At 42.4% G+C, this 15871-nt stretch overlaps 1 protein-coding gene and 1 non-coding gene across 20 annotated transcripts in view; one reads left to right on the top strand and one right to left on the bottom strand.

Annotated features, from left to right (window-relative positions):
- LOC108391900 (serine/threonine-protein kinase TAO1-like) overlaps positions 1–1782 on the top strand; it is a 112051-nt gene extending 110269 nt beyond the window's left edge. The window contains exon 18 of the mRNA XM_073229308.1: positions 1494–1782. Coding sequence (XP_073085409.1) covers positions 1494–1529 — 36 coding nt within the window. The 3' untranslated portion in view covers positions 1530–1782. The remainder of the gene's footprint in view (positions 1–1493) is intronic.
- Positions 1–12392, bottom strand: part of LOC108400206 (WASH complex subunit 5) — a 109294-nt gene extending 96902 nt beyond the window's left edge. For all 19 annotated transcript variants that reach the window (XR_012128080.1, XR_012128076.1, XR_012128070.1 and 16 more), the window contains exon 1: positions 12160–12392. This is a non-coding gene — a transcript (WASH complex subunit 5). The remainder of the gene's footprint in view (positions 1–12159) is intronic.
- Positions 12393–15871: the final 3479 nt, after the last annotated feature.

The following is a 15871-nucleotide window of genomic DNA, read 5'->3' as shown; positions in this document are numbered from 1 at the left end:
GGACCAACTGTTCCAGGCATACTGCCATGAAGAAGTGAGGCAGAACAACCCAGGCCTCTCAAAACTAAATGCAGTTTGTTCCTCCTTTTGTAACAATTCAAACATGATTAACCAGGAGTTATGGTAAACTGGGCCATAGAAAAACCCCCATAAAAAAAACCATTTTCCCAAGAAATTTATATGAAACAGCAAAGTAATAAAGATTAATAGTCCCCACTGCCCAGGGCCCCCCTTATGTTGCTTATAATATTAGAAGACACCTCTGGTATCCCCCTCATAGAAAGAATTTATGAGCAAAACAGGAAAATTTATATTTATAAATATCCCACATATAAAAGTGTATAATGAATTTATGATAAAATATTATTATATTAATGGTAAGGTAGCAAGAGCAGATTTAGTGTTATTATATAAAGGATAAAGAGGACTGCAAGGCCCTGGTGCCTGTAGATGCAGGAGGGAAGGTGTAAACATCTGAAATTGTGGAATGAATATTATGAAAGAATAAGGTGTTTTTATTGTATTTGTAAGAATGTTGAATGGGTGATAGGAGTACCATCCCTAGACTTTAGATGTAAGCCTAAACCCACATGTGTAGGATAAGATTTAATTAATACTACATTTAATAACCAGAAGACATATAGCTTGAATTTTATATAACCTGCTTAAACTTTATATAGCCTTAGACACATATCTTAAACTCTATATAATTTTACATGCTTATAAGTAAAAATCATAGCCCACACGCTTAGCCCACATGCTGTCTTATGCCATTTCCTGTCTAGCACCTAGCACGTAACCTACATCTCTGGCCAAAAAGGTTAAGGGAAAGTTAAACATTAGATGTTATAAGAAAGCTGTTCAAAAAAATGATAACATCTGTAATAAGCCAGAATTATACAAAAACTGAAAGGAAAAAACATTGTACCATCCATGATCAAAGAGAACGTGTAACATTATGTAAACCTTAAGAAGATATAAAAATAAAAACCCTGCCGCTTGATGTCAGGAGATGTTACAACCTTAACTGGGTGTTTCGTCTCCTCACTCATCTCCTCACTTGCCGACGCTGTCCTTTCCTTCGTAACCCACACCTCGACTGGAGCTGGACTCCGGCAAACGAATAAGTGGTTTTTACTTCCAGGCTAGACTAGCGAGTCTAATGTCATTTCTAGTCCTCAAAAGTCACCAGAAAATAAAAATTGATTTGGGTCTTCCACTGTGGCACAAATACTAGAGGACATATTCAAACACTGGTCCTGCCAAAAGACATGGTTTGAGACACCAGAATGCTTTCTCTTAACAAATAATATTGAGGAATAACTCTGTAATAACAGCATCCTTTTTTCCCTTTTCCTTTTCACTGGACTGTCATTATGCCATTTCCTTGAGATAGAGAAAGTACTTTTTATTGTTACCTGTATCCAAGTATAAATAATGGAAAGAATTTTAGCCTTATCAAATGCTAAATTCTGTTCTTTTTCTCCCCTGAGGGAAACAGAGAAGGCAGTTTGCCCACAAGCCTATAGCGAAGGGATTCCACTCATGAAGGCCCCAGGTGAATGGAGAAACATGGCCGGCGGGTGGGCAAGGTGCTGCTCACCTTTCAGCTGATGGTTTTCAGTTAGGAGTTCTTTCATCTGCTGTAGCAGCTCTTCTGGGGTGAACGTGTCCAGGTTTGGGTGAGCCAGATTTGGGGGTCCATTTTCTGTGGTTTCATTGGGGGCTGTCCCCCTTCTTAGTCGGGCAGCTAAGTGGTTGGGGTGGGACATGGCAGCAGTATCTATGGAAAAGTCACAAGCTGAAATTGTAGCTGTCCCCTTCTACATGGGGTCCCCACAGTTCCATTAGCAATTACTAGTAAGTGTTCCAAAAGTTGCCTACTTTCTCTCCAATTATATTTAGAACATTTTTCCTTTTAAACAGAAAGGTATATCTTAGCTTCAGTGTGACTGTGTGTGTCTGTGTATAAAGGGGTACCGTGAAGAGCTGGGAAATGGAGGAGCAGAGAAAGGCATGATATGATGCTTGGGAATTCTAACACAAGCAATTCAATAGGGTTCCTATATATTTATATAAATACATATCTGTAGATATGGGCAAAGGATCATTAAATTGATTCTTCCACACAAATCTTTAATCTGAAGCTCAAAGCTCCATATTTTGGGTGAATTGTAGAGCATGTGAATTCTATCTCAAGAAACCTGTTAAAAACCTTCACATTTTATTTCTTGTATTTTTGGAGAAGAGGAGAACGTATTTCTGAATGTTTACTATGTGCTGAATCACGACACCAGACATGTTTTCTACCCTCACTAAAATTCAACTAAGTAGTTATTTTACAGTTGATGGAACTGAGTTCACAGTAGTTTTTTTAAACTGCATGGTCTACTTCTTATTTTTTCTTATTAAGGGATTATTCTTTTTTCCTGAGGTAGGCCTGGACTGCAATATACTTCCCTGTTAGCACTGCCTTTGCTGCTTCCCACAGATTTTGTGGTATTGAATTATTGTTGTCATTTGTCTCCATTTATTGCTGATCTTTTTGTTTTTATTCAGTCATTGATCCATTGATTATGTAAGAGCATGTTATATTAAGCCTCCATGTGTTTGTGGGCTTTTTCATTTTGTGTAATTTATTTCTAGTTTCATACCTTTGTGATCTGAGAAGCTGGTTGGTAAAATTTCAATCTTTGTAAATTTACTGAGGCTCTTCTTGTGGCCTAGTATTTGACCTATTCTTGAAAATATCCCATGTGCACTTGAAAAGAATGTGTATCCTACTGCTTCTGGGTGGAGTGTTTCTGTAGGGGTCTGTTAGGTCCAACTGTTCTAATGTGTTGTTCCTTTGTCTCCTTATTTATTTTCTGTTTGTTTGATCTGTCCTTTGGAGAGAGTGGTGTGTTGAAGTCTCCTAAAATGAATGCATTGCATTCTATTTCCCCGTTTAATTCTGTTAGTATTTGTTTCACATATGTAGGTGCTCCTGTGTTGGATGCATATATATATATATATAGATAGATAGATAGATAGATAGATAGATAGATAGATAGATAGATAGATAGATATCGTTAATGTACAATTACTTGAACAACATTATGGTTACTAGACTCCCCCTATTATCAAGTCTCCCCTACATACCCCATTACAGTCACTGTCCATCAGCATTGTAAGATGTGATAGCATCATTACTTGTCTTCTGTGTATATACTGCCTTCCCCATGTCCCCAAACCCCTACATTATGTGTGCTAATCATAATGCCCAGTTTTCCCCCTTATCCCTCCCTTCCCACCCATCCTCCCCAGACCCCTTTCCTTTGGTAACTGTTAGTCCATTCCTGGATTCTGTGAGTCTGCTGCTGTTTTGTTCCTTCAGTTTTTTTCTTTGTTCTTATACTCCACATATGAGTGAAATCATTTGATACTTGTCTTTCTCCACCTGGCTTATTTCACTGAGCGTAATATCCTCCAGCTCCATCCATGTTGCTGCAAATGGTAGGATTTGTTTCCTTCTTATGGCTGAATAGTATTCCATTGTGTATATGTACCACATATTCTTTATCCATTCATCCACTGATGGACACTTAGGTTGCCTCCATTTCTTGGCTATTGTAAATAGTGCTGCAATAAATACAGGAGTGCATATGTCTTTTTCAAACTGGGATCCTGCATTCTTAGGGTAAATTCCTAAGAGTGGAATTCCTGGGTCAAATGGTATTTCTATTCTGAGTCTTCTGAGGAACCACCATACTGCTTTCCACAATGGTTGAACTAGTTTACATTCCCACCAGCAGTGTAGGAGGATTCCCCTTTCTCCACATCTTTGCCAACATTTGTTGTTCTTTGTCTTTTGGATGTTGGCCATCCTAACTGGTGTGAGGTGGTATCGTGGGATTAATTTGGATTTCCCTGATGACTACCAATGTGGAGCATCTTTTCTTCTGTCTGTTGACTATCTGAATTTCTTCTTTGGAGAACTGTCTGTTCAGATCCTCTGCCCATTTTTTATTGGATTATTTGCTTTTTGTTTATTGAGGTGTGTGAGCTCTCTATACATTTTGGATGTCAACCCTTTATCAGATCTGTCATTTATGAATATATTCTCCCATACTGCAGGATGTCTTTTTGTTCTACTGATGGTATCCTTTGCTGTACAGAAGCTTTTTAGTTTGATACAGTCCCACTTGTTCATTTTTGCTTTTGTTTCTCATGCCCAGGGAGATATGTTCATGAAGAAGTTGCTCATATTTATGTCCAAGAGATTTTTGCCTATACTTTTTTTCTAAAAGTTTTATGGTTTTCTGACGTACATTCAGGCCTTTGATCCATTTTGAGTTTACTTTTCTGTACGGGGTTAGACAATAATCCAGTTTCATTCTCTTACATGTAGCTGTCCAGTTTTGCTGACATCAGCTGTTGGCAAGAGGCTGTCATTTCCCCATTGTATATCCATGGCTCCTTTATCATCTATTAATTGACCATATATGCTTGGGTTTATATCTGGACTCTCTAGTCTGTTCCACTGGTCTATGGGTCTGTTCTTGTGCCAGTACCAAATTGTCTTGATTACTGTGGCTTTGTAGTAGAGCTTGAAGTCAGGGAGCATAATTCCCCTACTTTATTCTTCCCTCTCAGGATTGCTCTGGATATTCGGGGTCTTTTGTGGTTCCTGCATAGATATTTATAGTGGTTATATCCTCTTGTTGGAGAAACCCCTTTATCATCATGTAATGTCCTTCTTTGTCTCTTGTTACTTTGTTTTGAATTCTATTTTGTCTGTTAAAAGTACTGCAACACCTGATTTTTTTCTCCCTATTTGCAGGAAATATCTTTTTCCATCCCTTCACTTTTACTCTGTGTATGTCTTTGGGTTTGAAGTAAGTCTCTTGTAGGCAGCATACAGATGGCTCTTGTTTTTTATCCATTCAGTGACTCTATGTCTTTTGATTGGTGCATTCAGACCATTTACATTTAGGGTAATTATCAATAGGTATGTATTTATTGCCATTGCAGGCTTTATATTCATGGTTACCAAAGGTTCAAGGGTAATTCCCTTACAATCTAACAGTCTAATTTAACTCATTTCATATGCTATTACAAACACAACCTAAAGGGTTTTTTTTTCCTTGTTCTTTCTCGTCCATTCTTTATATATTAGGTATCAGATTCTGTACTCTTTGTCTATCCCTTGATTGACTTTGATTGTAGTTGATTTGATTTTGCATCTGCTTAGTAATTAATTCTTCTACTTTATTTACTGTGGTTTTATTTCCCCTGATGACAGCTATTTAGCCTTAAGAACACTTCCATCTATAGCGGTCCCTCCAAAATACACTGTAGAAGTGGTTTGTGGGAGGTAAATTCTCTCAGCTTTACCTTATCTGAAAATTGTTTAATCCTTCCTTAAAATTTAAATGATAATCTTGCCGTGTAGAGTATTCTTGGTTCAAGGCCCTTCTGCATCATTGCATTAAATATATCATGCCACTCCCTTCTTGCTGTAAGGTTTCTTTTGACAAGTCTGATGATAGCCTGATAGGTTTTCCTTTGTAGGTGATCTTTTTGCTCTCTCTAGCTGCTTTTAAAAGTCTGCCCTTATCCTTGATCTGTTACATTTTAATTATTATATGTCTTGATGTTGTCTTTCTTGGGTGCCTTGTGTTGGGAGATCTGTGCACCCCCATGGCCTGGGACACTTTCTTCTTCCTCAGGTTTGGGAAGTTTTGCACAATTACCTCCTTAAAGACACTTTCTATCCCTTTTTCTCTCTCTTCTTCTGGTACCCCTATAATGCAAATATTGTTCTGTTTGGATTGGTCACACAGTTCTCTCAATATTCTTTCATTCCTAGAGATCCTTTTTTCTCTTTGTGCCTCAGCTTCTTTGTATTCTTGTTCTCTAATTTGTAGTCCATTTACTGTCTCTTCTACTACATCTAATCTGCTTTTAAATTCCACTATTGTATGTTTCATTTCAGATACAGAATTTCTTAATAATTGAATCTGTCTTAAATTCATGCCTGAGTTCTTGAATATTTTTCTGTACCACCATGAGGATGTTTATGATTTTTATTTTGAACTCTCTTTCAGGAAGATTGGTGAGTTCAGTTTTACTTCATCCTTTTTCTAGTGTTTGTGAGATTTTAGTTGGAACCAGTTTCCTTTGACATTTCATATTTGTATTTGGTGTCCTCTAGTGCCCAGAAGCTCTAATGTCTGGAGCTGCTCAACCTATGGAGCGATGTCCGGGGTCACAGGGGAGCAGCACTGGTGCCTGGGGATAGGAAAGAGCTGTTTGCTGCTTCCCGGCTGCGGTGCCTGTCTCCACTGTCAGATCCAGTGGGCCAAGCACACAGGTGTAAGCCTCTGTGCTTTGCGTCTGTAGCTGCCACAGGTGGAGCCTCCCTGACTGGCCTGACGCCAGGGCAGGGACTGCCAGTTTGCAAGCTGGTGCCAGCAGGCCAGGAGGAAGGCGCAGCATGATCACAGTGAGGGGCCTTGGAGCCGAGTAGGCAGACAGAGGGATGGAGTACCTGAAGTTCCTGAAAGTTCCCAACCCGCTGGGCAGAGCATACCCAAACAACCTTGTCCACCTATCTGTTCTCCCGAGCAGCAAGCTCCATGCAGTCCCCACCCCTTTAGCAGCCCTGTCATTGGTAGGAAGCCTCTCAGACCGCCTGTCTTTCCTTTGTTCCAGAGCAGCCAGATGTGGATCCCTGTTCTCCACAAATGGCTGGAATTTCAGTTTCTCCAAGTATTCCACCTGTCTTAGCTTTCCAATACCACTAATCTCCAGATAACCATGCAAAGTAAGTTTGTGCTCCCACAGCAGATCTCCAGGCAGGGTTCTCAGCAATCCTACGCTTCCACCGCCTCCCCGTGCTGTTTCTCTTCCTCCCACTGATGAGCTGGAGTCAGGGAGGGGCTTGGGTCCCACCCGTTCAAGGCTTTGGTACGTTACCCTGTTTTGTGAGGTCTGCTCTGTTCTCAAGATGTATGCAGTCTGGCAAAGCCTTCTGTCCTGTTGCTCTTTTAGGATTAGTTGTATTAAGTATATTTTTATATTATATGGGGTTTGGGGAGGAGTTCTCTGTCTCTCCTCTCACCCCGCCATCTTTAATCCACAGGACCTAAAGCTGAGCTCACAGTTTTATAGCTCATCCAAGGTTATGTTATAAGAGGCACAACCACATATCAAGGACGATTTTCTAAAATCCAGCCCTGTAATATAGTAAAGTACTACTTAACAGTTAGGCTTTTGATAGGCAATAATTTTGCAAAGCACACTAAAAAGACTAAGAAATCTTACTTATTTATTTCATATTCTGAGACAATTTTAAGCATACCACGTTATTTTGTAGCAGGGTTTTAATGGGGACATAAATATGATAGATGAGTATATCCCAGCTCCACTTCTGTATGGCTACCACCTGGGCAAACACAGAAATCTCTTGTAATGACTACCTACATGCTACATGCTACAGGCAAACATTTTCTTTCTCATATTTCGTTAAGATGATGCTAATAAGTCTTTCCAGGAGGAACTGCAGAGTCACTGAGTCACTGGGAGATGAAGAAAGAGAAGCACCCTCTCTAGGATGCTGTGTCCTAACATCCATGAGAGCTTGCTCAGTGCACCTGGAGTAAAATGCAACCAAACACACGGACCTGCTTAGGCCTGAAGGGCCTTGTAGGTCATCAGAGACAGTGCTGTTGACAGGAGAGTGGACCCAGGCGCTACAGCCTGCATGACATCTCCCTGGAAAGCTAGCAAAATGAAAAAGCATTCTTGTGAAATTCCTTGAGGATGGTGGTGATTTTACAAAGTGAAAACACTAATAAAGCATTAGATTCAATTGCGAACCTTCTGAAGGCATCTATATTCCTAATTCATTTACGAAAGAGGTCTAATGCTGAAGGGTGCCCTCTTAGCACTAGGTGACTACAACAGACTGCTTTAGTCTTCTCCAGGAAAATAATTTGGATTTTTATGCATACAATAATTTTTATAAAAATTATTTGAGTAAAGCCAGCTTCTGGCTTTCTATACAATTCATCTTTGCACAGTATGAGATGCCGGCACTAACATTTCATAAAAGTGGTTTTTTACTACATAACAGTGTTCCTACTTATTTTGCTGAGCAATACTAAAATTTAAGGTAATAGACAAAAAGATAAAATCCTCATACTGTGTATTATTTACTTGTCAACATTAAATTTCCTTAGGCATTATACTATACTTTGTAAAAGTAAATGGAAATGTACACAGATTTTTTTTTAAGTATATAAGCAGATATCCAGAGATGTGTTTGGTTTCATTTCATCATATGTACACATTTCTCACTAATGGTTTTTCTAAGAGAGAAGAAAGGGAAGAAAAAGAGGTGACAGGGAAGGGAAGGGCAGTGGGAAGGGAAGAAAAGACAGATTTTCTCCTGAAAATTATTCAGGTATTTTTCCTCCTCGACTTCCCTTTATACCCCCACCACACCTTTAGATGCAACCATAATAAAGCTTAAACTGGTTCTAGTTGTTGTATTGGTGTTCCTAATTTTGTCAGGTTGCCCAGATTTTATAAGGACATGAGGAAAAAAGGCTGTATTGTGATAAAGGAGACAGTAAAAACAACACTGAGTGCCACTAACAGACATGTGATCTTCAGAAGTCACTTGACCTTATAACGATTTATTCACTGGTCTAGCAAATGATGAGCATTACGGTGGCTTTTGGCTCAAAAACTCTGTGAAAAGTTTTCTTAAGCTTCTAACAAGACCACAGTCCCAGCACATGTACCCTAGCACAGTCACGGCCATAACACCCTCCCTCACTAACACACATGCCTATACTAGGTATAATAAACTCTTGGTTATCAGCCTTGCTAGGAAAAATTATTTGGAGATTCAGATGCCATAGTAAATAAGAAGTCAGCATATAGGCCAAACATAAGCATGAAATACTACCAAAATTTTACTAAAAGCAATTTAATAGATTTTTGGTAACTCAAAGGGCATTTAAGATTTTAGAGTATTTTGGGGGCATCATTATGAGTTATCACAGAGTAGCGCGTACATGAAATGTTGTGGATAAAATGAAAGTTCCTGTCTCACCTGGCCCTGGATGGCTACCTCACTACAAAGGTATGGGCAATACATCGTTATTGACTCCATATAAAGAGCTCTGCCCAGTGCTCTGGCTGACATGGTGGCATGGCTGCAAGGCTGCAGGAGAGCAGAGCAGAGGCTGGAGTGGTGGCAGCGCTGAGGACAGAGACTGGGACGGCTGTGTGGGCAGAGAGGCCCAGAGGACGGCTGTGCAGGCAGAGGGGCCCAGAGGCACAGACCGGCTTGCTGCAAGCAGACTTGCTCTGAGTGAACAGGATTTTAGTGACTGACCTGCCACCGTGGAAATAAAGTTGGGTATAACCCTTTCACCCCAAGCATGTCCTACTGTCATTTCTTTGGTCACATTGAATCCATAGTGATCTTGCCTGAGGCTGAAACCCATTGGCAAGACAAATTCTCAAAGGTTTTTAGTATCACCTTGAGCTATTTTTGTTGGGCAAACACAGAGATGCAGTATAAATCCTTCTGCACATCTTCAAAGGTTATGGAATAACCAAGGTTCTATCTAGTAACAGAATTTCTAATAAAAAGGCAACATATCTGGATCTGGTATGTGTCATTTCTCAGCAAAGGTGATGTTTAACTACAAGGAGAGTGAGTTAACACAGGATTCATCAAGATTTTACCAATAAGGAAGAATGAATGCCTTTTGTCCACTGCTGTGTTCCCAGCATCTAGAATATCCTGACATATTCGGAGGTTCAACAAATACTTGCTAAATGAATGTTCTAGCCTCCTCCATAGTGTCTCTCTCATCTCTTTCCACTACAGCCCCACTACCTCCGTGCTTTCTTCCCTGATACAAGATCATCCCCTGCTTAAAATCCTTCCCATACAGCACAGAGTTCCAGCTCCCAAGCAAGACAAACATGGCCTTTCAAATTACAGTCTCCACTTACCCACCAGTACCGTCTCCTGTCACAATGCTGCTTGGTGCCAAGCCCATTAGGGGCTCACAGTTCCCTGCATTCTTTGGTTTCTCCCCTTCTATCTGTTCTCTGCTCTGCCTGAAATGTCTGGCCCTGCTTTTTCCCTGCAAATACCCACTGGACAGCTCAATGTCCAGCACAAATCTATGTCCTGTGTCACAGGAACCATTCTTACGTCTGAGCTCCCAAAAGCACTTTGTGTGTCCCCCCTCCTCCCCTCCACCTTACTCTGCAAAGTACTGTTATCATCACAGGCCAGTCCTTCTTCCTGTCAAACTTAATCAAGTTCCCTATTTTATTCTTCTTAGAGACTGGCACAAAGCAGACTCTCAGCAAGTGTCATAATGAAATTAAAATATAGTAATCTGGTATTTTAAAGTCTAACATTTGTAAAACAGTTTCTGTCGTGTGGGGGGTCAAACCCTGAATGCAAGTATTATCAGTTTTTCTAGAGTTCTACAGCACTCATTTCCAGGTTCTTGAACTCAACTTTGAAAGCTTATTTTGAGAACTAGTACTGTTTTTCATAACACTACAAAGATACCTGGATGTCATTTCATAACATATTATATTATTCGATCCTCATGCACACATCAAAGTGAAAAAAAGACTTTTAAAATAATTTTTCTTAATGAAATGCTTTATTTTTTTAAAAGAGCTTGATTTCTTCCTTTTCCTATTCCATAGATTTAAACAAACATACCAAACAGTCCAAGTTTTAAACAAAAGCTCTTTTTTTAAAAGAGCTTGATTTCTTCCTTTTCCTATTCCATAGATTTAAACAAACATACCAAACAGGACCCTCTATAAAAGGGGGAAAAAGTAGGGCGTGGAGAAGAGAATATCTATGCACCCCTACGTTAGGATGTCAACACTGTCCCACAATAATGAGGGACTGGCTGTCTATAATCATTGCCAACCTGTGGGAGGATGTCACCCTTCTACATTACCAAGTAGGAAGGCAATACAATGACCAATACCTTTTAAGAATAAAATTTCTTTTTGAAGGGTTTAGTTGTATTTCATAGGATAATACACAACCTGAGGTCAGTTACAAAAAAAAAAAAAGAAAGATGTTCCTTTTACAATGTACACAATATATAAAGAACCACTAAAATGGACCCAGTAGAAAAGCAGATCAATCCCTCTGAAGACTCCAATCACTGTATTCTCTCACAGGCCACATTTAAACGTCACTTGTTCTCTCAATTCCAGGGCAGTCCCCAGCTTTGGCCTCTGCCCCAGGATCTGTTCAGCCCAGTACAAACTGGGAACATCCTGGGAGTTAGGCAGGACCCCCTAGCTCTCCTCTTCCTCCACAAAGAGCAAGGGATGCTGACAGTGCCTTGTGTTAATAGTGCCGCCTCACTTAACCAGATCTGAGGCTTTTGAGGTCCTAACACCACCTTACAGTTTTAGGCTTCTGTTTTCCATTTCATTCCTCATTGGTTCTGTGGCATACATTATCACTCAACAGTTTTCCTGGTGGATGAGGCCTGACCAGAACCTGCGTTTCATTTTCTGTTAGCGATGTTTACTGCCTCCAGCTTACACATTTCCAACAGCAAAAAAACAACTGGGGTTCTCAGCTTATGCGTACATACACACACACGCACTCACACACACATATGCTCTCTGAGACACCAGGATTTGTGAAGATTTGTTTCAGCTGTTCAGCACCTCCCACCACCAGAGGTCCCTTGTTCGTCAGTGTGCGGGGGATACATCCTCCGCATGGAGTGGTTTTTGTCTTCCAAAAGTGTACCCTTAACCCCTTCCCTTATAATGAGGGACTGGCTGTCTATAATCATTGCCAACCTGCGGGAGGATGTCACCCTTAAACCACCTTCTCGACCTACACAGGACGTCACCTGCGGCCAGCCAAGCTGGTAAAAGGGGGGAAGAGCACTTTGGGACGGCCGCCATGCCGCCTTTTGCCACCCGATGAGACTCCTCAGTGCCTTGGAAGCCCTCCCAGAGGAGGGGACGCCCCACCCCTTGCCATCCCCAAAGGCTCTGGGTCCCGGAGGGGACTGCGGAAACGGCTTCCAGGGCAGAAAAGGAGCCACGCCCTCTCTGAGCCCCTGTCCGCCTCCTGCCCCGGCTCACCCGGCGCCCGCGCTCGGCCTCTCTCGGGGTCACTGCTTCTTCGGCATCGTGCCCACTGGGGCATGGCTCCAGACTCGGACGCAGACGATGACCAGGGACGGTTCTGGACAACCGGGTCTTAAGGAGACTCGGGTTGACATGCGGCGTGACGACCCGGGCCAGCACCACTCAGATGACCGTTGCGCGGCCTCCCCGGCTCCGCTGGGGAGTTTCCCGGGCCCCGCCCCCAAAGCAGAGGCACGCCACGCCCCGCCACGCCCCCTCCGCCCCGACGAGGGCCCCGCCCTCCACCGTGGCTCTCCTAGCCGTCCCCGCCCCTCCACAGGCCCCGCCCCTCTCCTGCGTGCCTCCTCAGTGTCCTAAGCCTGCAGCGCCCGCTCGGTCAAGGCCCGGACTCCTGGCAATGCGCGTGACGTTGACTTGTCAGTGTGACCGCCGTGTGGGATGGTGATAATCAAACTGTCAATAATGTGTGTGGAACCGGTCTTCCCCTGGGTGTCCCTATAGAAGGCCAGAGCCACAGGGGGTCGCTGCGTCCACAGAAAGAGGGCAGTCCCAGGCGTCCTTAGAGGCCATGATCGCTGTTAGGGGGGGCCTTACATCTAGCTGTAATTAACCGAGTATGCCTGACATCCACCGACTTTGTCCTTAAAATACACGTTTAGGTGCGCAAAGCCTTCAGGATGCTTCTTGGGCTCTTGTTCCCAAGGATCAGGCTGACTTTTGATACCTGGATGCTTCAGGTGCCCTAGTCAGGTGGGATTACTGGATTGTCCTGGACTGTGTCTAGAAGGCCTAAATATTCATCTGCATTGTACAGAGGAGAGAAGATGCCTCCCAGTTACTTATAGTCTTTATTTAGACCACTTGGTGTGATTATTAACTTACTTTATTGAAGGCACATTAGTTTGTATGAGAGCTACTTCAGGCCCTCTTGGGCAGTTATATAAATTACATGCACTGTCTTACCTTTCCAAAATCCAAAAAATCCTGAATTCTGAAACAGCTTGTCCAAAGACTTTAAATAAGGGATCTAGATCTACAGCACCTACTTACTGCCTAAGGTCATTGTGAGGATTAGTGGTTAATACAGGACTCTCAGAACAATACCTGGTACGCTATTATTATTTCTGGTGTTAGAGCCAGTTCTGTCTTAGCCTGAATAGTCCAGGGTGGTGCTCCTCTCACACTTCTGCGAGTAGATGGAATCTAAGTGCAGCTAAGATGCGGTTTTGCGGTAGGTGAATGAATGCAAAGCAATATAGTAGGGTATTTCGTGAGATATTCGTTTCATGCTTTCTGCGTTCTCCCCTCTCCCCACCTCTTCCCCCCTGCTGCTCTGTTTGGAGAAGGCAGCTATAGCCCCTTTGTGTTTCCTACCTCAAGGGAATTTGCAGGTCTCTTGGAAGACCAACCTCTCATCTCGTCTTTTGTGAAAGCCCAATCTTAGGAAATACATTATCTACCCCAAGTGCCTTGGAGGGAGAAGGGAGAGGGCCCAGGTTGGGTGCGGGTATTTTCACAGCAGCTGGAGGGAAGAATGATTGCACTAGAGGGGGAGTGAGGTGGTGGCTGGTGGTCTCAGGAGCCTCAGAGACTTGAGCCGCAGCCCCTGCAGCACCAGGACACAGGGAACACTCTTGGAGGGACGGAGCCATGTGAGGCATCTATTGGACCCTGGGAACCTGGTTCCACAGCCTCAGCAGATTCTGAAATCCAGGCTTGTCTCTGTAAATAACACAGCAAACTGCCCTCTCCTTGTAAGAATCCTATGGGAATATGATGGTATCAGCATCAATGGGCTGGTCAAGGCAACAGGCTGAAGAATAAAAGACCCTAACTCCTGTGGGCACTAAAATCCCTCCTGGATTTTTCCATGACCCCAGGGAAAGAGGGCCTCCACTCAAAGCCTCAGTGATGCCTGAGGGTGGATTTCTCTCCTCCTACAGGCAGGGGGAGAGAGAAAGTAAAAATATCCAACATTTTATGCACATCTGAGTTAGAAGTCTGTCAACCTTAAAAGTAAGATAGTTATTTGGTTTACAAAATGAGTTTATTTGGGGATAGCAGAGGAATTGCAATTCAGGACAATCAAACTATGGCAAACCATAGACAAGTGCAATAAAACAAAGGGAAGATCAGCTTTTACTAGGTTTTAGGAGATAACTGGGAGGGTTGTTTTGAAAAAAAGTTCATTGGAGAAAACAAGTTAGAAGTTGCAGTAGTTTCTCCTTGGCTGCAGGCAGTGGTTAATGTGTGGCTCCTGGGGCAGGGAGGGATCTTCCTTCTTGCTCTTAAAAGCAGGAAATAAAATTTCTACGTGAAAAATGTCCTCCATCCTCAAGGTAAAAATTGTCTTCCTTCTTCCTGCTGGTTATGCCGGCAGCAGGGTGGCCCATGCATGCGAGTGTCCCCTCGTAGGGCTTCGCGACTCCATTTCAAATGCGGTTTCTTTACTATAGTTAACAAGACAAATATTCATACTTGGGACTCCAGATCCAAACAAGTAATTCCACTATACATCTATCTATATTATGGTTCCATATAGATGCCCATGTCTGGCACAGGAAAACATAGAAAGGTGACCTGTGTTTGCCTGGTGCTGGGAAGGGCTTGGCCAGCAAGCACAAGGGAATTTTGCAGGGGATGAAAATATTCTAAAACTGGATTCTTGTGATGACTGCAAAACTCTACCAGCTTAATTAAAATGACGGAATCACAATGAATGAATTTTATGGTAAATTATACCTCACTAGAGCCACAGATATACCACCAGACATCAGAGCCTAATGTAAGTAACTGCGGTGTCTGGCCAAGGGTATGCCTGCCCCTTCTGTTAGGCCAGCGCAGTAGTGGCTGTGTCCTTAACGCTGTAGCTGCGCTGGGACTGGGCTAGTTTGAGCTTTAGATTCAGTTCATCATAGGCTCCAAATATTCTGAGGATGGGCTCCTCAAAAGGCTCGACAAAATTACCATGCGACCCAGCAATTCCACACCTAGGAATAGAACTGAAGCCCAGACAGAACCCAAACAAACATCTCTGTGCCTCTGATAATGTCGCTCTCCTCTAAATGATAGCTGGCAATGCAGTATCTGCCTGTTCCAGGACTGAGGTGTATAGTGGGTACTTGCATCAGGGCAAGACTCTATATTAGACGATACAGAGGAAAATATAATAAAGGAGTGGTTGGGAATAAAGGAAATTTTAAGCTTTAACCTGCTACCAATTTGCAGTAGCCTTAGTCAAGTTTCATGAGTCCCAGGAACAACAGCTCTGCTTTATGAAAAGCTAGAACACAATGTGTGTGGTCTGCCCTTCCTTCCTCTCTTTTGTCCCATGTCTGCAAATCTTGATACAGTAAACTCATTGGGAAAGTGTCTGGTGTTTATCTTTTAGGTGATTGTCACTTCTCTGTGAATATTAAATATGAGTACTGAGACAGGGACCATGGGTTTAGGCAGAGTAGAGTGAGGGCCTCTGGAAAAGAAGCAAAGCAAGATAATTACAGTCAGAAAAATGTAACAATGTGCAAAGAAGTCCCTGCTGAAACTAGTGTTAAGCATTACACCAAGTCAGTCATACTAATTCTCCAGGGGTAGATACCAAACTGAGAATATAGGCATTCTTCACTGAAATCAGTTAAACCTCAAAAGTCCAGGGGCAACTTGGAGTGTTTGAATAGTCCCTAGATAAAGAAAAGTATCTCAGCAT

Source organism: Manis javanica, chromosome 2, assembly GCF_040802235.1.
Source record: "Manis javanica isolate MJ-LG chromosome 2, MJ_LKY, whole genome shotgun sequence".
NCBI classification, from domain to species: Eukaryota; Metazoa; Chordata; class Mammalia; order Pholidota; family Manidae; genus Manis; species Manis javanica.
Note: the sequence above shows the minus strand (reverse complement) of the source record. Positions and strands in the feature narration are given on the sequence as shown.